This window comes from Sus scrofa, chromosome 9 (assembly GCF_054392235.1).
Source record: "Sus scrofa isolate SSC_HxYL_T2T_F1_AM1 chromosome 9, Sscrofa_HxYL_maternal_Yorkshire_Landrace_v2.0, whole genome shotgun sequence".
Lineage (NCBI taxonomy): Eukaryota > Metazoa > Chordata > Mammalia > Artiodactyla > Suidae > Sus > Sus scrofa.
In genome coordinates this window covers 11,368,966-11,391,400 of record NC_139391.1, presented here as the reverse complement: position 1 = coordinate 11,391,400, position 22,435 = coordinate 11,368,966, and the positions used below count along the sequence as shown (strand labels likewise).

Below are 22,435 nucleotides of genomic sequence, written 5' to 3'. Positions count from 1 at the left end.
ATATAAGAGTCTATATGTATATAAGATTGTTTTAAGTTGTTGGTCTCTTAATTGCAAGTTCATCTCCAGTGTCCTACATTTGTACCCACCTCTTCTCATGATTTCTGATTTTGGTGGTATAATCGTGCATAGATGATTTCATATCTTTACTGTATATATACCTTTACTGGTGAGCCTTGTCATTTGTGGAATTTTTGTTTCCTGTTGCTGTCTTTTCTTTTCTGCCTAGAGAACTTCCTTTAATATGTGTTGTAAGGCTGGTTTAGTGTTGCTGAATTCTCTCAACTTTTGCTTATCTGTGAAGTTTTTGATTTCTCCTTCAAATCTGAATGAAAACCTTGTTGGGTAAAGTAATCTTGGTTGGAGGTTTTTTCCTTTCATCATGTTAAGTATATCATGCCACACCCTTCTGGCCTGCAGAGTTTCTGCTGAAAAATCTGCTGAGAACCTTATTGGGGTTCCCTTGTATGTTATTTGTTTCTTTTCCCTAGCTGCTTTCAAGATTTTCTCTTTCATTTTAATTTTGGTCAGTTTGATTAATATGTGTCTCAGTGTATTCCTCCTTGGGTTTATTTTATATGGTACTCGTGCTTCCTGGATTTGAGTGAGTGGTTCCTTTCCCATGTTAGGGAAGTTTTCGGCTATTATCTCTTGGAATATTTTTTCCGTCCCCTTCTCTCTCTCTTGTCCTTCTGGCACCCCTATAATACAGATGTTGGTGCATTTCACCTTGTCCCAGAGTTCTCTGAGACTCTCTTAATTTGTTTTCAATCTTTTTTCTCTTTTCTGTTCTGCATCCATAATTTCCACTAATCTGTCCTCCACCTCGCTTATTTGTTCTTCTGCCTCCTGTATTCTGCTGTTAGCTGCTTCTAGTGAATTTTTTATTTCAGTTATTGTATTTTGTGTAAATCTTTTTGAATTAGTTTTCATTGTCTTTGGATAAATACCCAGAAGTAGAATTGCTGAATCATAAGGGAGTTGTAGTTTTAATTTTTGAGGACACTCCATGTTGTTTTGCATAGTAGCAATCTACATTCCTACCAACAGTACATGAAGATTTCCTTTCCTCCACATCTTCACCAACACTTGTTATTTGTTGACTTTTTTTATGATAGCCATTCTAACAAATGTGGGGTGATACCTCATTGTAGATTTGATTGAAATTTCCCTGATTGGTGAATTTGAGCACTTTTTTATATGCCTATTGGCCCTTTGGATAGCTTCTTTAGAAAAATTCCACTCACATCCTCTTTCTAATATTAATTGGATTATTTGGGATCTTTTTTCCCTTTTGAGTTGTGTGAGTTCTTTATATTTTGGATATTAACCCCTTAATGAGCTATATGATTTGCAAATATTTTTCTTGTATTCAGTAGTCTGCCTTTTTGGGTTTTTTTGATAGTTTCCTTTGCTGTGTAAATGCTTTCTAGGTTGATGTTGTCCCATTTGGTTTTTTTTTTTTTTCCTTTTGTTGCACCTGCCTGAGGAAACTTATCTAAAAAATATTGTTGAGAGGTCCCTGGTGGCCTAGAAGTTAAGGATTTGGCATTGTCAGTGCTCTGGCTCAGGTTTGATTACTGGCCCAAGAACTTACACATGCCATAGTTCTGGCAAATATATATATATATAAATATATATATATATATGATTTTTATATATGATTTTTTTAAAACTAGCCAAAAAAAATATTGCTAAGACCAATGTCACAGACTGTATTGCATGTGTTTTCTTCTAGGAGGGTTATGGTTTCAGATCATATATTTAAATCAATTCAGGGACTTCTGCGTTCCCATACACACTTTAGAATTATTTGTTCTTATTCTCTGAAAGGTGTAATTGGTGTTTTAATAGGGATAGCGTTGAATCTGTAGATTGCCTTAGGTAATACAGTAGTTTTAGCAATATTCTTCCAGCAGCGTGTTCTGTATTTCCATCTGTTTGTGTCGTCTTCAGTTTCTTTCACCACTGTCTTATAGTGTTCTGAGGAAAAGTCTCTTGCCTCCCTAATTATATTTATTCTCAGGTATTTTATATATATATAATGATTTTTATTTTTTTCCATTATAGCTGGTTTACAGTCTTCTGTCAATTTTCTACTGTATTCTCAGGTATTTTATTCTTTTTATGTACTTGTTTTTCTCTTTTGGGCCACATCTGTGGCATATGGAGGTTCCCACGCTAGGGGTCTAATCAGAGCTGTAGCTGCCAGCCTACACCAGAGCCACAGCAATGCAGGATCCAAGCTGTGTCTGCACACCACAGCTCACCACAACTCCAGATCCTTAACCCACTGAGCGAGGCCAGGGATCAAACCCGCAACCTCATGGTTCCTAGTCGGATTTATTTCCACTGCACCATGACAGGAACTCTGGTCAGCTGAGCTATATGCATTAGATCTCCTCCCTGTCTGGGCTGCATGGGCCCTTCTGTTGTGATATGTCAACTACTGTGAACACATTGGTAACCAAGCTGGCCCATTTCCTGGTTGGCTGCAGGCCCTGCTTTTTTGTGGTGGATACCATTCCCCCAGTTGGTAGCTTTTGGTCCTAAAGCAGCTGGATGTGCACCTGAGGTATTTCATGTTTGGTACCACCAGCCTGCTGGTGGTGGGGCCCCCTCCCATTGTGGCTGGATGTGTGGGGCCTGGGCAGTTCTAGAGCTGGTTTTGATCTCCTGGTATGACTAGATCAATTAACAGCTGGCTGCATGGTATGGGTGATCACAGGACTGGTAATGGCAGGCAAGCTTGTGGGCAGGCTATGCCCTGGTGCTAATAGGCTAGAGGGAGGAGTCCAAAATGGTGCTTGCCACAACCAGTGTTTTCATGGTAGAATTATCTCCCAGAAATGGCTGCCCAGCATCTATGTTCCCATTTGAATCCTAGTTTCTCTTGCCTCTCCAGTGGTACTAAAAGATCCGCAGGTAAGTCTGACTGGGATCCTTTCAAATTCCTGCCTTTTTGGTGGTTCTCAGAGCATGTGAGATTTTGTGGGCACCCCTTAAGAGCAAAGTGTCTGTATCCTACAGCCTTCAAGTTCTGCCATATACAAGTCCTGCTGGCTCTCAAAGCTAAACATAATGGGGGCTCTTATTCCCAGTGCAAAACCCCTGGGCTGGGGAGTCTGTTGTTTGCTCAGACCCTTTGTTCCTTGAGGAGAACATTCTGAAATTGTGATTATCCTTCCTTTTGTAGATTGCCCCCCTGGGTTATGGGTCTGCACTATACCATGTCTCTGTGTTCCTTCTTTATATCTTTAGTGTTGAAAAATATTTTCTGCCAGCATTCAGGTTATTCTCATAGAGAGCTTCTCTGTCAATGGTTGTAATTTTGGTGTGCCCCAAAGAGTAGGTAAGCTCAGGGTTTATCTACTCTGCCATCTTGGCCACACCTCTAATTATCCTGTTTTCTTAACCAATTGATACATTGGATCATTTAATGGCCCTTCTACTTGGAACTTCTCTAAGCATAAGCATAGAGAACATTTCAGCATTGGTTTTCATTGAGGAACAAAATATTTTTGTGGAGAACCTAAGTTTGTTTTCATTTCTGCCTTGTTATTTTTAAAAATATTCAGCCATAGTTTAGAAATAGTATAAATTGGCATTGTCACATTCTAGTTTATTTTTCTGAGTATATTTTAAATATTTTTAAATGAGGGTGGATTTACTTAAGCTATTAGATTACCCCATATCTCTACTTAAAGCCTACTGGAATCTAGTTTTAAACTCTCCTATTAATATTTATAGTTTTTACTATTTTGATTTTTTTTTTGTTCAACTAATCCTTAAAGGAAAGGGCTCATAAATGTCCTTGTATGGTGAATTTCCTATTCTTTTTGCCATTTAGGGATATTTTAGGAATTATGTTCAGGTAACGTGTGTAAATCCTGTCTTGATCTCTTCCATCCTGTTTTTAAACTATTTTCCCCACATGAAAGTCTAACAATTAAGTAAATCATTTGGTGTAGAACTGGTAGAGTCTAACAAAATCATGAATTCTTTCTGTAGCAGATTTCTGTTTTCCTGAGGATTAAGAAAACCCTCAATTATTGAATTCAACTGAGATCTAGACCATAGTTTGATGCAACGCTAATGATCTCCTTCTAGTCTAGCATGGGGATATTGTGCAGTGTAATTGTTTCAGAGAAAAAAAGTGAGAAAAGGCAGTTTGCTTGGGGTGTCATGGGAAGGAGAAAAAATAGAAAGGGTAGAGTTCCCATTGTGGCTCAGTGGTAAAGAACCTGACCAGTATCCATGAGGATGTGAGTTCAATCCCTGGACTTGCTCAGTGGGTTAAGGATCTGGCATTGCCATGAGCTGTGGTGTAGGTTGCAGGTGTGGTTTGGATCTGGTATTGCTGTGGCTGTAGTGTAGGCTAGGGGCTACAGCTCCAATTACACCCCTAGCCTAGGAACTTCTATATGCCTCATGTTCGGCCCTTAAAAAATGAGTAATCAATATTAGGTTGTGCCTAAAAAGCACCAAAAAAAATATGGAATAGGAATGAAAATAAAGTCATGCAGAGAAAACGATTGCTCGGGTCTTGAGAAAATGTGCGGTGTGAGGTATCTACTGCTTCCTTCTCCTGAGAGATAGCCTTTTATCACTGACCTCACCAACAAATGATCTAAAATTGGCAAATGATGATAAAAGTAGCCATCTACTTGGTAAAAGTAGCCATCTACTAAGTTTAATATAGCTTGTGTGTGTGTACACACATGCATATACACATACATATAGACTGAGGTGTAAGATGAAATGGTGTGCATTACAAAGAAAAAAATGACAGTTCCTCCTATGAGAAAATTACACTCAGTAGAAGCAGTAGAGTGAGGGAACTATTGTGAATTGCGCACTTTTCTCTGTGCCAGACATGCTCCTAGACCTAGTAAATATTTATAGTATTTAATCATGATTAAATTTTCCTTCCCCTTCCCCATTTTATAGTTTGGACAGTGAAGACTTTGAGAATTTAAATGGTTTTACCAGTGTTACAAAGCAAGAAGAATATGAAGCCAGGACTTGAACCTGGTTTAAGACATAAAAAAATAAGTATAGAAAATATAATTAATTAAAGAGGTATAAAAATGAGCATTAGAGTTTAATGTCATCAATGTCTCTTTAATTCAGAAATATTTGAGGAAGGCTTCATGAAGGAGTATCATTTAAACTGAGCTTTGCAGGTTGAAGATGGAACTTAAACAGGGAGATATGGCACAGAAGGCAAATGAATGATAGAGCCAGGATTAAATCCAATTCATTCTAAAGCCAAAGCTGATTTTCTTTTCATTACGCAAAACTGTAAGGGTGAGAGAAAGTGTGTGAAGCTAGTGCGGCTGAAAAGGGACTTTATTACCTTGAGTTATAGGGGAAAAAAAAATTGTTGGAAAGGAAGTTCAAGCAAAACAAGAAGAGGAAGGATCTTCAGTGCAAATATTACAGGTTTCATGATACAGAATAACTCATTCAAAATACCATAGTTACCTCTGGAGATTACATTTAATTCTCTCCTTGTCAGCTCTTATCTTAGGATCAGTATTTGAGAGGACCTGGCGGGGTGAATGCTAATGGACCAACATGGATGTAGGGCGAGGTGTGGGGCTAAAGAATAGAATTGGAAAATGCTTTGGATAGGAGCCAATGTTTTCTCTGATGTATTTATTTTTAGGTCAAACCATTTTACCATATGAAACCCCTATCAGAAGCTGATAGAGAAAAAGCAAGTAAACAGAAGATTCCAAAATTCATGGAATTATTGAAACTTGCACAGAGGGAAAAAAAATTGGTGATATTTGATCTTAATGTTCCTCCACGACAGCATCCTGCCAGATCTGCGTATATCCAAATTGCAGTGAGAGAGATCCTTGACTCGCAAATTGAGCAACACCTGGTATGTCTTTCTCAGTAGTTATGATAGAGGTTGGGAGGGGGCAGCATGTCCCAGGAGCATAGCAGTTGAACCTGATCTATCTTCGAGATCTTCTCTAGGACCCTTAAGTAATTTTATTCCTTATAGAAATGGAGTTGATTGATTATACAGCTACAGATGCTGATCTAAGAATGACCCGGTTAAAATTATATCAGTGGGGGAAAACATTGAGACCTTTTGCTGTTCCAAACCAAAAGAAATGTCACCATTCTGTTAAAAGGGAATTGTATAGTGACTGTATGATGTGACCTGCACCATAACCAATGTAGAGCTGTTAGAAAGGGCCTGGGTATAGAATACTGAGGCTTCAAAGACCAGCTTTCATTAGTTATATAGAAAGAACAGCTGGTTCCTATCTGAGCAGAGATTTGTTCATGTTTTTTTAGAACTCTCTGCATTTGGGCAGTCAATCATTCTGAATGTTTTAAATTCCCATAACATGGAAGAATGCTGCGAATGAAACAAATATGTGTCTTTTTGCAAATAGAACTATTTTCATAGATGAGTCATAGTAGCATTCCCTGTTGGCAGGAAATGACCCCTCTCAAAGATGAATTTAGCATCATCAGCCAGAGGAAATACTTATGATTCTGACCTTTCATCCACACCTACCAGATTCTCATCCACTTTGGCTGGTGTGGTCGCATAATGGACCCTTGGTCCCATGATATTAAGCCAGGAAAACTCAGCTGCAGAAGCCTGGTGAAAGCCTCATTATGAGTTCATTGAACACTCTTAGGCCAGGTCAACTCTTTCACCGAGGGCTAGAATCTCTCTACTTCCTACATCTTTTACCCAAGCTGGAATAGGGCTCTACCAGTTCTACTTGGGGATGTTTGTACCTAGATAGCTGATTATCCTCCAAAAGATTTCTTGTTTCTCCTTACAGATTATTTGGTTACCAGGTTCTCAAAGGGAGTATGTCAGGAGCAGAGCTCCTGGTTTTCAGCACATTGGCCGGTTATTCACCATTGAACAACTTACAAAACAAAATATCACTAGAATAAATGTTGACTACAAGAGGTTATTCTACAATGGGTTGAGGTAAGTATTCAACCACATCTCTCTCCGCTTGTATGGCTGTACTTGCACAAAATATGCATCCCAACCAAGCTACTTGGGTCCCCCCTCCCATGTCAGGATTTCCATGTGTGTCTCTTTCTGGAATTCCTTATGTTCCCCTTCTTACCCCTTCCTCCGTCTCTACAGTTTATCAAGAGTAGACTCTATTCTGGAAAATAGTTTTCAGCCCTTTCTTCTTGTGCTCCAATCTCTCATTATCCAAACCACTTTTGTATATGCTTGGTATTTTTTCTTTTTATATAATGTGACCATTGAAAAGTCAGAACCCAAAGAGTTGTTTATTCCCTCTGCCATTACCAGAAATATTCTAGTACCTCATAAATAGCTTGGTGTTCCAGATATCCAAATCTCTTATAGGAATAATAAAGAACATGACTAACGCATTATTTGAAAAAAAAACTTGAGACAGCTAAGTATGAGGAGAAGATAAAATTATTAAACATCACATTTCTACATACATATTTAGAGACTTTTTTAAAATTAAAAGCACCGGGGAATAAAAGAATTTTTTCATACTTAACTGTTATTCATCTTTTTTTCATTAATCCATATACCCTTTCTATTAGATTTTTAAATTTTTTTCAGATGATTCTAAATGCTTCAGAGAGAGTTTCCTTGAAGATACGGATATAGATGTAGAAATAGTTATAGAAATATAGATGTAGGGAGTTCCCGTCGTGGCGCAGTGGTTAACGAATCCGACTAGGAACCATGAGGTTGCGGGTTCGGTCCCTGTCCTTGCTCAGTGGGTTAACGATCTGGCGTTGCCGTGAGCTGTGGTTGCAGACGCAGCTCGGATCCTGCGTTGCTGTGGCTCTGGTGTGGGCCGGTGGCTACAGCTCCGATTCGACCCCTAGCCTGGGAACCTTCATATGCCACGGGAGCGGCCCAAAAAAATAGCAAAAAGACAAAAAATAATAATAATAATAATAAAAAGAAATATAGATGTAAATATAGGTATACACATAGTTACAAATATATATCCAAAATTTCTTGGGGCTAGTAAAAATTCCCCCTGGATACTTGTCTGTATCTCAAGCATGAACTGGGCTATTTGGTGCACCTGTGTTACTTTTCCCACCTCCCTGGCCATGGTGGAATTAGTCCTAAAATATGTCATTTTTCTTTTCACATTGGAAAATTACGTTTTTTAAATTTATCACTACATTTATTCTATTTTATTTTATTAGCACATAGTTGATTTACATTGTTGTGTCAATTTCTGCTATACAACATATTTCTCATAATATCTTTTTCTCATATTACCTTCCATCATGGGAAGCCATCTGGTCCCGGATTTTTGTTTGGTGGAAGATTTTAATCACAGTGTCAATTTCAGTACTTGTGATCAGTCTTTTCTATTTCCTTTGGTTCAGTCTTGGGAGATTTGTACCTTTCTGAGAATTTGTCCATTTCTTCTAGGTTGTCCATTTTGTTGGCATGTAGTTAATTGTAGTCTCTTATAATTTTTGTGTTTCTGTGATGTCCTTTGTAACATCTCCTTTTTATAATTTTATTGATTTGAGCTCTCTCCCTTTTTTCTTGATAGGTCTGGCTGAGAGTTTATCCATTTTGTTGATCACTTAAAGAACTAGCTTTTAGTTTCATTGATTTTTTTCCTATTGTTTTCTTCACCTCAATCTTATTCATTTCTGCTCTGATCTTTATGATTTCTTTCCTTCTGCTCACATTGGGTTTTGTTTCTTCTTGTTTAGTTGCTTTAGATGTAAGGTTAAGTTGAGATTTTTTTTCTGAGGTAAGTTTGTATTGCTGTAAATTTCCCTCTTAGAACTGCTTTTGCTGCATAACAAAGGTTTTGGATCCTTGTGTTTTCATTTGCATTTGTTTCTAGGTATTTTTTGATTTTCTCTTTGATTTCTCCAGCAACATTGCATGTTTACTAGCAGAATGTTTAGTCTCTATGTGGTTGTGGGTTTTGCAGTTGTCTGCTTTTTTTTTTTTTCCCCCTTTGTTAGTTGATCTAGTCTTACACTATTGTGGACAGAAAAGATACTTGATATGATTTCAATGTTCTTAAACTTTTGAAAGTTGATTTTTGGCCCAGTATGTGATCTATCCTGGAGAATGTTACATGCGTACTTGCGAAAAATGTGTATCCTGCTCTATTCGGATGAAATGTTCTATAAATGGCAATTAAGTCCATCTGGTCTAATGCATCATTTACGGCCTCTTTCCTTATTGACTTTCTGTCTGGATGATCTGTCTGTTGCTGTAAGTAGGGTGTTAAAGCCCCCTATTTTTATTGTGTTATTGTTGATTTCCTCTTTTATGTCTGTTAGCAGTTGCCTTATATATTAAAGTGCTCCTTGCTGGGTGCATACATATTTACAATTGTTATATCTTCTTGGATTGATCCAATGATCATTATGTAGTGTCCTTCTTTGTCTCCTATAACTGTCTTTAAAGTCTATTTTGTCTGATATGTGTCTTGCTACTCCAGGTTTCTTTCGATGTCCATTTGCCTGGAATACCTTTTCCATCCACTCACTTGAGCCTGTATATGTCCCTAGATCTGAAGTGGGGCTCTTGTAGACAGCATATATATTGGTCTTGATTTTTTTATCCATTCAGCCAGTTTAGTATTTTTGGTTGGAGCCTTTAGTCCATATACATTTAAGGTAATTATTTATATGTATATTCTCTTTGCCATTTTGTTAAATATTGTGGATTCATTTTTGTTTATTGTTTTTTCTTTTTTTTTCCCCCCCTTAGGGGCACACCTGTAGCATATGGAAGTTCCCAGGCTAGGGGTCAAATCAGAGCTTCACCTTCTGGCCAACATCACAGCCACAGCAACACAGGATCCAAGCTGCATCTGTGGACTATACCACAGCTCATGGAAATGCCAGATCCTTAACCCAGTGAGTGAGGCCTGGGATCAAACCCACATCCTCATGGATTCTAGTTGGGTTCGTAACATGCTAAGCCACAATGGGAACTCCTATTGATCTTTTTTCTTCCCTTCCTTTTTTGTTCTAGTCTCTTGTGGTTTGATGACTGTCTTCAGTGCAGCGTTTGGATTAATTTTTCTTTTTTGTGTATGTAACTATAGTAGATTTTTGGCTTGCGATTACCGTAGAGTTTTGATATAGGACTCTATGTATATACAAGATTGTTTTAAGTTGTTGGTCTCTTAATTGCAAATGCATCTTCAGTATTTTGCATTTGTAAATCCCTCTTTTCTTGATTGCTGGTTTCAATATCATATTGTGTGGATGGTTTCATACATTTTCTATATATCTGCCTTTACCAGTGGGCCTTCTCATTTGTAATTTTCTTGTTTCTAGATGTGGGCTTTTCTACCTAGAGAAGTTCCTTTAGAATTTGTTGTAAAGCTGTTTTGATGGTGCTGAACTCTCTTAGCTTTTGCTTGTCTGTAGAGATATTGATTTCTACTTTCAATCTAAATGAGAGCATTGCTAACTAGAGTATTCTTGGTTGGAGGTTTTTTCCTTTCATCACTTTAAGTATATCATGCCACTCCCTTCTGGCCTAGAGTTTCTGCTGAAAAATCAGCTGATAACCTTTTTGGGATTCCCTTGTATGTTGTTTATTGCTTTTCCCGTATGTTATTTATTGCTTTTCCCTATGTGCTTTCAGTATTTCCTCTTTGTCTTTAATTTTAGTCAGTTTAATTAATATGTGTCTTGGGGTATTCCTCCTTGGGTTTATTCCAATTGCTTCTGGTAATTTAAGCAACAGCCTTTCACAACTATGGTGGCTATTTCCCTCTGGCATGATGAAGGTGAGATTAAGCCTAAATCTCCTGTGGGTTCTTTGTCTTCCCAGAGAATATAAAGCAGCTAACATCAACATCAACCTGTATGTCATCAACGAACCTTGGCTCTTCTCACTGGCCTGGTGCTCCAGGATTCAGTCAGTGACCACAGACAACATTCAGGTCCTGAATAAGATCAATCACCCTTACTACTTCATGGTGAGCTGGTTGTCCAGACTGTTCTTCCACATCTGGTAAAATAGGAACCTCTGTCCCACACCCCACTCCTCCCTTGCCCACTGTGCAGTCCCCATGGGAGCCACTTAAGAGCAGAGGCTAATGTGATATTGGATCTGTGGCTTTCTCCCTTCTCTCCCTCAGATCTTCTGTGATTTTGAGGGAGAAATTAATATTGGTGTCGTAATTGCTGTTTATCAAATCCTCACAGTGTACCTTTCATGCATTATGTAATTTAACCCTCTGAGGTATCCACAGTTGGTATCCCCATGGGGAATCGGAAGCTTGAAGCTGTTAAGATCCTTGCACATCATCACATGATGCAAGATTCAGAATGAAGTCTGACTCCAGAGTTGTGTCAGTGCAGCCCCACATCCCTGTAGGCATGGCAACAATGACAGTGGCATGGGGTACGGAGAGAAAACCAGGTGTACTCAAGCCCAAGGTGACAACTGTGTGTCGTATCCTGAGAAAAGGCTTTTGAAAAGAAGAGCGAGTGTCCAGCCAGCTAGCTTGATTTCCCCCTCTGCCCTGCTACTGCTTATGGCCAGAGGCTTGGGGACCTGAGGACCCGGGTTACAATTTCAGCTAAATCCCGTCACTTATTACCTGTGAAGGGAGCCCCAGCTAACCGCTAACTGCTACAGAGCCCATTTTTCTCATCAGTGTAGAGCAGGTTGACTGGGTGGAACCGACAGCCTTCAACAGAAAACAGGTTAATTTCCGTGACTATTTAGACTTCTTTGTGAGCTAGATCTTTCCCTGCCTCTTTCAGATCCCATAGCTTTCTAGTTACTCTTATTTTTTTTTTCTCTTTAGGGCCACACCTGCAGCATATGGAAGTTCCCAGGCTAGGGTCAAATCAGAGTTGTAGCTGCTGGTTTATACCACAGCCGCAGCAGGCCAGGATCTGAGCTACGACTGCAACCTACACCATAGATCAGGCAATGCCAGATCCCTAACCCACTGAGCGAGGCCAGGGATCGAACCCGCATCATCTTGGGATCCTAGTCAGGTTCGTAGCCTGCTGAGTCACAATGGAAACTCCCCTAAATAATTTTTTAAAGTACAGTTTTAGTCACCAAAAAGCCCCAATTCAGCATCCAAGTGTCTAGTCCATAATAATATTCCAAGCTCTAAACTTTCTTGAGAGTCAAAGGTTAGGCAGAGAAACCTTAATGAGAAGCCTAAATATTTCAGTTGCCTTCACCAACCCCCAGCCTCACTGGCCCTTGTTTCTGACATCGTCAGGGTCAGGACAGGAGAAGGGGGATCAGGACCAAGGGCACAGTTGCAGGGCCAGTACCGCACTGAGGCCCTCTGGTAGCAGTGTGATATTGCTCACCCCTTCTTTCTTGGTGGCTTGGGCAGCTTTGCAGATGCCCCTCAAGGAAACCTTGGACGGCAGGTCTCTTGGCGTAGGTGAAGCCTCTCCACTTGTCTGTCCCCATATTGTCCCTCTTCATGTATGTACAATATACTTTTCTAACATTTTGGGTTTTTTTTTAATTAATTCACTATATAAAATTTAGTCATTACACAAATACATAAATTAGAAAGAAGGAATTCCCCAGCGGCCTAGCAGTTAAAGATCTTGCCTTGTCACTCCTGTGGCTTGGGTTTGATCCCTGGCTCAGGAACTTCTGCATGCCATGGAAGAGAGCAGTGCACCCCTCCATAATCCTGTCCCCCCAAATCCTCCCTTTTAATATATTAAGTAAAACTTTAAGTAAAAATTTTCATTTTAAAACTTGGTAATATTTGAGTTGATAATAAATTCATGTGATTCAAAATTCAAAGAGTGTGGAAGGAGGTAAGTTTAAAACTGCCTTCTACACCTATCTTGGGCTTTTTTGAAGGACCCAAGGTCACTTTGTTAAGGGAAGTAGGGCCAGTATCCCAAGGGCTTTTCTAAGCAGCCCAATCCCTGGGCCTGGGTTAGAACATGCAGATGCAAAAGCTTTTTTTTTTTTTTTTTTGTCCTTTGTCTTTTTAGGGCCACACCCACAGCATACAGAGGTTTCCAGGCTAGGGATCTAATCAGAGCTGTTGCTGCCGTCCTACACCAGAGCCACAGCAACGCCAGATCTGAGCCATGTCTGTGACCTACACCACAGCTCATGGCAACGCTGGATCCTTAACCCACTGAGCGAGGCCATGAGGGCTGCTCCCACCGAAACCTCATGGTTCCTAGTCAGATGTGTTTTCACTACACCAAGACGGGAACTCCAGATGCAAATCTTGACTTTACCACTTACTGTGTGATCTTGGAAATGTTAGTTTACCTCTCTGGGCCTCAGTTTGCTTTTTTGTAAGTTGGGGATAAAATAGTACAATAGAAGCAATTTTATCAAACACAGTGTGGTCTGTTAATTGGAAAAGTTAAAATGAGGAGTCATGAAATAAATGATATATGGTTTATTAGCACTCTACTACATTTTAAAAACCTACCTACTACTTAGTGGCTTAAAACTGACAAATATTTATTTGTCACATTCTGGATGGTAGCTGATGGTTTCTCTGGTCTGAACCAGTTTGACTGGACTAGGTGCTCTAGGATGGCCTCATTCCTGCATCTAGAGTCTACACTGGTATGATTGAGCTCTCCATTTGACCACTCAGTTTCAAGGAGGGCAGCTTGAGCATGTTCACCTGGTGGCAGTAGGTTCCCAGCAGCAAGAGATGTCAAGCCCCAATGCACATGCCTTTCAAGCATCCTGCAGTGTGATGTTTGCTAATGTTCCATGGGCCAAAGAAAATCACAAGGTCAAGTCCAGATAGACGGCCAGGGAAGGGGAGACACAGACTTTACCTTTGATGGAGATGAACAGCAGGGTCACACGGCACACTGACCTGCGTTTTAGGAGGAATAATGTGGTCATTTTTATAAACAGTCTACCACATCACATCTCATACATTTTAATTTAAAATATTTGTGCACCAGAGTTCCCATCATGGCTCAGTGGAAATGAATCCAACTAGTATTCATGAGGATGCAGGTTCAATCCCTGGCCTTACTCAGTGGGTTAGGGATCCTGCATTGCTGTGAACTGTGGTGTAGGTCACAGACATGGCTCAGATCCCACGTTGCTGTGGATGTGGCTTAGGTGGGCAGCTGTGGCTCTGATTTGACCCCTAGCCAGGGAACTTCCATATGCCAGAGGTGCGGCCCTAAAAAGCAAAAAAATGAATGAATGAATGAATAAATAAAATATTTGTTCACCTTTGACATGGACTCAAGGTCTTTCCTTTGAGGTTATTTCAGCTAATTGAATTCTGTATTCTCTTGCTTATGTTTATTTCCAAATAAACCAGCTATGATTTATGAGTTTTGCTTCCTTAAAGGACAATAAGAAATTAAAGTCATTGAGAGAATGTGGAACCCACGCAGACTTTTATAATCCTCCCAGCCTCTGTCTCTTAATTTTTTACTTATACATAACTCAATTGCCATTTTTTTCCTTTTTCTTTTTTTATTTCTTTATATATATATTTTTTCTACTGTACAGCATGGTGACCCAGTCACACATACATCTATCCTCATCAAGTTTTTCAAAGAATTCACTTAGTTTCCTTGAAAATGCTGTACTTTTGAAATCAGATTGTACAGATCTAAGTAACATTTTATTACACTGCACAATTATAACGATAGTATAGCTACATGGACGGTAAGAACAACTGATTCTTGGTGACTGTACAGCTCACCTAGTGGGCATCCTGGAGCAGGCCAAGGCATCAGTCAGTCAGGTCCCCAGAGGGGATTAAGAGCCTCAGTTTAGTGGCAGTTACTAAAGAGCTTCTACTGTACCAGCCTAGTAGAGCTGTATCGAGGGTTAGTTGTGAAAATACCCTTAACATGCTTAGGACACTTCTTTAGTTCCTGTAAATGCTCAGTAATGTTAGTTGTTCTCATTATTATACAATCATTCATGTGGTTATTGTTGTTGCTGTTATTAATCAGTCTAAGGTAAAACCTTGGTATAGGATAGAAATGGCATAAGGGATAATAAAAATGCCAGACCCAGTACCATCAAGTGGTAATTGAGGGGGAACAATGAAGGCGGAAAGGGAGGATCAAGCCAGGGATTTATAAAACTGATATAAGAGAACCTAGAAGATGGAGCAGTAGGAAATGGGTGATTCAGACAAGGAGCCTGGAGAAGCAGGCATGTTAGTCTTAGTTAACAATTATAATTTTGGAGTTCTGGTCATGGCTCAGCAGAAATGAATCTGACTGGTATCCATGAGGACACAGGTTCAGTCCCTCGCCCCTCTCAGTGGGTTAAGAATCTAGCGTTGCTGTGAGCTGTGGTGTAGGGTTGCTACACCAGATCTGTGTGGCTGTGGCACAGGAGAGCAGCTACAGCTCCAATTCAACCCCTAGACTGGGAACCTCCATGTGCTACAAGTGCAGCCCTAAAAAGACAAAAAAAAAAAATTATAATTTCAACATACTTATTTGAAGCATGATGATTTAGGAGAATGCTTCCTAAGTGCTGGTTCAGAGACTGGTTGCTCGTCCCTGGGGAGCTTGTTAAAAATGTAGAAATTGTAATTCCTGAGCCAATAGGTTTAAGAACCTATATTACTAAAAGCTGTTCAGGTAGATTTGAATGCACATTCAGGCTTGGGAAGCCATGAAAACATAGAGCACTGGAAGTCAGGAAACTTGGACTGTAGTTCTGGGTCTGGAATAGACTTGCTATGTGACCTCTGTCTTGCAGATCTAGAGAGATGAAATTTTGAGATGTGTTTAATCCCTTGTAGACCCCTCGATGCATGTAAGGGGTGATTATTAGTATTTCAGCAGGTACTCTCTGTGTTTGAGACCAGGCCCATCAATCAAGGTTCCTCCACCTCATATGCCAAGCAAGGGACTTGGCCCACTTTATCTAAAAATCCTTCCCATTGGTTCAACAACTATAGAAGACAACATGGAGGTTCCCCAAAATACAAAAAATAGAGTTGCCATATGATCCAGCAGTCCCACTCCTGGTGCAAAAATTATAGTTTTTACTCAGGCAAAACTATAATTTGAAAAGATACATGCACCCCTGTGTTCATGGCAACACTATTTTCAATAGCCAAGACATAGAAACAATTTAAATGCACATCAGCAGATAAACGGATAAGGATGTGGTGTATATATACATATATAAAATGGAATATTACTCAGCCATTAAAAAGAAATAACACCATTTGCAGAAACTAGGGTGGACCTAGAGATTATCTTACTAAGTCAAGTAAGTCATAAAGAGAAAGACAAATACCATATGATATCACTTATATGTAGAATCTAAAATGTGATATAAATCAACAAATCAGTGAAACAAAAAGATTCACAGATATAGACAACAGATTTGTGGTTACCAAAGGGGAGAGGGATAGAGGAGAGGGAAGGACTGGGAGTTTTGGATTAGCAGAAACAAACTATTATATATAGGATGAATAAACAATAGGTCCTATTTTATAGCACAGGGAATTATATCCAATATTCTGTGATGAGCCATGATGGAAAAGAATATGCAAAAGGATATATTTGTATAGCTGAGTCATTTTGCCATACAGGGAAAACTAACACAGTATTGTAAACCAACTATACTTCAATAAAATTTGTAAAAATAATTTAAAATCCCTTCTAGCTGTAAAATTTTATAAGTATGATTTGTTTTCTGTTTTGTAGACACCAAATTTCTATATGTTGATGTGGATTCTCATGGATTGTGCTTCTGCAATTTTCATTGTTGCCATATTTTATTTTCATTGGTAAGCATAACTGATTTTCCCTGAAATAGAAATATAAGTGATTTTTGTGGAAATTTGAGAAAAAAGCAGCTACATTCTTCCCATAATCCCACATGGCAAATCCTCAGGGAGACAGGGTTTTATCATCTGATGCTACCTGAAGCAGCCTGCAGCTCCTCACACACCATCTACCTACTCAACACGATACTATATTTGAAGGACAAGGATTCTCACTAAAGCTTAATCTAAGCCTGTTACTACAGATTTCAATGCAGATCAACTGGAAGAGGACAGGGGCTGAAGGTTCTTCACAAAAGTGCCTCCAAATCTCCCCACCTTCCACACAATTGCACGTAGCGGAGTGCTGTGTAAAGAGCAAGTTGACAAACCATGGTTTTAGTCCTGGCTTTGCCTTTAGTTTCTGAGTGATCCTGGGATAATCAGTGCCCCTTTCCAGGCCATAGTCTTTTCATCTGTCCGAGAAAATGACATTTGAGAATTCTTGAGAGAATATGCTATAAGATTGCAAGGTTCAAGGTGGGAGAGGAGACATCTGGTAGAAGAATTTGACCTATAAGAGACCTTGGTTGTTTAAATCTCATCATGTCCATCATTTCTTCATTTGAGGTGTCCTTTAAAGGAGGAAACCACACACCCTCTCCTTAAAGGAGAATTTGACTGGACAATGTTCTTTTACAGTCTTTGCCTTGAATTATTGCCATTTTTGGAAGAGGTCTATATGGTTGATGTATAGTCTGCTTCCTTCTAGGTGGAGAGAGAGCCAAAGTGAAAAAATCCTCAGAGGTATCAGCAGTTATGCAGGTAAAGTCAGAGGCCTCATGGACTCCCATCTCTTCCTCCCTACCCATTGCCTCAGGATACAGGCATTGTTTTTGACAAGAGTTGAAGGAGTCTGAATTTGAGAGTGGGGACCAGTGAGAAATTGGGACCAATAAACTAAGCACAGATTCTGGAGGGCCCTTGATATCACTCTTCATTTTGGACTTTATTGTCTAAGCAATGAGACTCCTTGTAAGCTTTTGAACATGGATGATTTTTTGTTGTTGTTCGCTTGTTCATATATTCACTTATCACAGTTATTGAGTACCAGCTTTGTGATAGCCACTTTCTTTGTCCTCACACAGCCTTTCTTCTGTGTACCCACACACACCCTCAGTATCTCCTGTGTGTCCAAATTTTCTCTTCTATGCTCAGACTGGATCAGGGCTCATGACAGTGGCCTCATTTTAATCATGTCTTTAAAGGCTTTATTTCCTACATTAGTAACATATTGAAGTGCTGGTGGTTAAGGCTTGACCATATGAAATTGTGGGGTATACAAGTCAGGTCATCACAGCAATCCAGCCAAGAAATAAAAAGAATAGGGAAATGGTGAGGAAAGCATGGATGTAAGAGAGGTTTTGAAGGAAGCTTCAAAGAAAGTGGCTACAATACCTTAGAAAAGCATTCAGTTTACTTGACCCCAACTTCCCACCATGTTGAAATGAGAAGAAAATAAGGTGAGTAGAAGAGAAAGGAACTTTTCCTGTTTTTAAGAGTTTTCAGTTGCCCATTTATAGAAACCAGTTTTGCCTCAACTAAGTAAATATATTAAAAAGTCTATTTGAGGCAGTTCCCGTCGTGGCTCATTGGTTAACAAATCTGACTAGGAAACATGAGGTTGCAGGTTCAATCCCTGGCCTTGCTCAGTGGGTTAAGGATCCAGCATTGCGGTGAGCTGTGATGTAGGTCGCAGATGCGGCTCAGATCCCGAGTTGCTGTGGCTGTGGTATAGTCTGGCGGCCACAGCTCTAACTGGACCCCTAGCCTGGGAACCTCCATGTGCTGCAGGAGCGGCCCTAGAAAAGGCAAAAAGACCCAAAAAAAAGTCTATTTGAGTACTTGGAAGGGGCAGGACCAAGTTTAGAATCAGGGAAGAAACAAGGAATCCTGGAAAGAAGCCAGAACTACAGCCCAGATCCATTCTGAGTGGGGAGAATAGAGCCTCAGACACTAAGCACAGTGTTATCTCTTGCAGCACAGCCACCTCTGGGATGGGTGTGTACTGCTGCCCCTGCTGCTGCCACGAGAAGGTGTTCATCACCTCTCTGGGTTTAGGATTTTTTTTTTTAGCCCTTTAGAGAACTTAATCCTTTTTCTTCTGTCTTCTATAATTTCTCTTAAAAAGTCTTCCCAAAAAGAAAGTCTTCCATTTTTTTGTCATTGTTCCTCTACTTGTAATATGCCCTTTTCCTCTGGGTCCTTTTTAAGATTGTTCCTTTTATCACTGGTTTTCAGTAATTTGATAGTTTATTTTAGTGTATATGAATGTATCTATGTGAGTGTCTATCTTCCTAGAGTTTGCTGAACTTTTTAAATCAGTCTTAGACCAGTATACATTTTCAGTCTGTAATTTTCAGATATTTTTCTGTCACTACCCTCTTTCTGGGATTCTAATTGATAGATGTTGGGTGACTTCATATTAACCTATGGTAATATGGTTACTTATCCAATAAGTTACCTAGACAGTCATTTTTATTTTTAGCCTATTTAATTTCTGTACTCCATTTTGAATATAGTCTATTACGATATAGGTTAGTTTTTAATTACTATGTAAAAAATTACCACAAGCCTATCAGGTCAAAACAACACAAATTTATCATCTCACAATTTTCGTGGGCCAGTGGTCTAGGCATGGTTTTTCTAGGTCCTCTGCATAGAGTCTCATCAGGCTAATGTTACGTCAAGGTGTTGGCCCAGGCTGCAGTCTCATCTGAGACTTAGAGTCCTCTTCCAAGCTCACTGGTTGTTGGCAGTATTTAGTTCCTTACAATTGCAAGATTGAAGTCATCCATGTTTTCTTAATCACTCCTGGAAGAGATCTGCTCTGAGATCTTAGAGACTACCTTTATGTCCTTGCCATATGGCTCTCTCACAGTATGGCATCTTACTTCTGCAAAGCCAGCAAAAGAATATCTCTTGTAGCATTCATGTTTAGGAAAAAGAAAATGAAGCAAAATAACACAAAAAACAAACAGAAAACAAGTTGAAACATGGTAGTCATAAATTCCCAACCATTTTATTAATTATATTAAATATAAATGGATGAAATTCTCAAGCTAAGAGTAGAGATTGTCAAACTGGATAGGAAAAAAAGCAAGACCCAACCATGTGCTATCTACAGAAGAAATACTTAAAATAACAAAAACACAGAGTAAAAGTGAAAGGTTGGAAAATAATATGCCATGCAAACAATAAGCATAATAAACAGTATTTGAAAAAATTAACTTCAAACGTGGAGCATTACTGGAAGCAAAGATTTCATAATGTAAATAGTCAATATATCAGGAAAACACTTATAATTATACACTTAACAACAAAGATTCAGAGTTCCCATCATGGTGCAGCAGAAACGAATCTGACTAGGAACCATGAGGTTGCAGGTTCGATCCCTGGCCTTGCTCAGTGGGTTAAGGATCTGGTATTGCTGTGAGCTGTGGTGTAGGTCACAGATGCAGTTCATATCTGGCGTTGCTGTGACTCTGGCATAGGCTGGCAGCAACATCTCTGATTGGACTCCTAGCCTGGGAACCTCCATATGCTGCAGGTGCAGCCCTAAAAATACAAAAATACAAAAAAAAAAAAAAAAAAAAAAACACAAAGATTCAAAACACATTAAGCAAGAACTGACAGAGAGAAATCAGTTGGAAATGTTACGATTCTTCTCTCATTACCTGAAAGAACAATTAAACACACACACACACAAAATAAAATCAGAAAGAATATAGAAGTATGAGCACTTTCAGCCAATTTGACCTAGTTGACAGAAAATATTATACTCAACTACAGAATATACAACATTTTCAACTGTACATGGCCTATTTGCCAAAATAGACCACATTACAAGCCATAAAACAAATCTGGAAGAGATAGCTGATTTGCCTACTCCATAGACACACAGACACAGAGAATTAGGCAAAGTGAGAGGGAATAGGTTCCAATCAAAAGAAGAAGACAAAGATCTCAGAAAAAAGTACTAAGTAAACACAGATGAGCAAAATACATGATAAAGAGTTAAAAGTGATGGTTATAAATATGCTCACTGATCCCAGGAGAAAAATGGATGAACACAATGCAAACTCAACAAAAAGTAAGTATGAGAAAGTGCCAAACAAAAGTTATAACTGAACTGAAAATATATTAGAGAGGTTCAGCAGAACACTGGATGAGGTAAAACAATGAATCAGTGAGCTCTGGAAGAATGAAAAGCAAAATGAAAAAAGAATTTTCAAAAGGGAAGATACATTAGGGGGCCTTTGGGACAACATCAAGTGTAATAGCATTTGCATTATATGGTTCCCAGCAGGATGAGAGAGAGAGAGATAAATTACTTGAAGAAATAGTGGCTGAAAACTTCCCCAGTCTGGGGAAAGAAACAGACATCCAGATCCAGGAATCCCAGAGAGTTTCAAATAAGATGAACTCAAAAAGATACATTACAATTTAAATGGTAAAGTTGAGGATAAAGAGAGAAACCTGAAAGGATCAAGCAGAAATAAGCTTGTTACATACAAGGAAAACCCCATAAGCTATAAGCATATTTTTTAGCAGAAACTTTATAGGCCAGAAGGGATAAACATGATGTATTGAAAGTGCTAAAACGAAAAACTTTCCAACCAAGATGTTGGATACCATGACCATTCAGTACTGAAGGCAAGATCAAGATTTTCCTGGATAAACAAAAGCTAGAGGAGTTCATCACCACTAAACCAGTTCTACAAGAAATGTTCTGTTAAGATTTAAAGAAATAATACTAATTAATAATGAAGAATTATACAAAATGAAAAAGTTTCACTGGAAAGTGTAAATGTATAATGAAGGTAGATGCATCACTTACAAAGCAAGAATGCAGATCAAAAAACAAAATAATAAAAGTGACTAAAATTACAATAATTATGGATGCCTAAAATAAGCGGGTATAAACTGTGTCATCAATAAATAAATTTCAAAACACCAAAATCACAGTTTATTCTGCAACCACAAAGGTAAAATTAAATAGAAATAAACATTAATTTAAAAATCTAGGTGATCTAGATACTGGACATTACTGCATTTCTGAACATTTCATTGATCACGGCATTGAACAGGGACACTGGAAAATACTTTTAAAGGATAATGCATATGAACAGCAAAAATTTGGGGTTACAGCTTAAGACAACACTTAAAATTTGTAACTTTAAATGTTCAAAGGAAGCTAGCTAAGGTAGACACTTAAGCCAATCTAAAAAAGTAAGTAAATTTTTTCAAAGAAAGAAATAAAAATACCAAGAACAATGAAACAGAAAAGAAAAAACAATAGAGAAAATTTTAAAGTGAAAATTTAGCTCATATAAAAAATTCATAAAATCAATAAAATCTGAGATGAAAAAAAAACGGAGTTCCCATAGTGATGCAGCAGAACTGAATCTGACTAGGAACCATGAGGTTGCAGGTTCGATCCCTGGCCTTGTTCAGTGGGTTAAGGATCTGGCATTGCTGTGAGCTGTGGTGTAGGTTGCAGATGTGGCTCGTATCTGGCATGGCTGTGGCTGTGGTGTGGGCCAGCAGCTGTAGCTCCAATTAGACCCCTAGCCTGGGAACCTCCATATGCTGTGGGTGCGGCCCTAAAAAGACAAAAGACAAAAAACAAACAAACAAAC

The 22,435-nt window shown here is 38.9% G+C and overlaps 1 protein-coding gene across 29 annotated transcripts in view; it reads left to right on the top strand.

Annotated features, from left to right (window-relative positions):
* Positions 1 to 22,435, top strand: part of LOC100524885 (glycerophosphodiester phosphodiesterase domain-containing protein 4-like) — a 116,687-nt gene that overhangs the window by 84,952 nt on the left and 9,300 nt on the right. For 25 of the 29 annotated variants that reach the window (XM_084975325.1, XM_084975334.1, XM_084975332.1 and 22 more), the window contains 5 exons: positions 5,672 to 5,893; positions 6,822 to 6,976; positions 10,826 to 10,973; positions 16,675 to 16,757; positions 17,506 to 17,558. In XM_084975325.1, coding sequence (XP_084831451.1) covers positions 5,672 to 5,893; positions 6,822 to 6,976; positions 10,826 to 10,973; positions 16,675 to 16,757; positions 17,506 to 17,558 — 661 coding nt within the window. The remainder of the gene's footprint in view (positions 1 to 5,671; positions 5,894 to 6,821; positions 6,977 to 10,825; positions 10,974 to 16,674; positions 16,758 to 17,505; positions 17,559 to 22,435) is intronic. The other 4 variants (XR_014814742.1, XR_014814743.1, XR_014814744.1 and 1 more) reach the window with 1 other exon arrangement.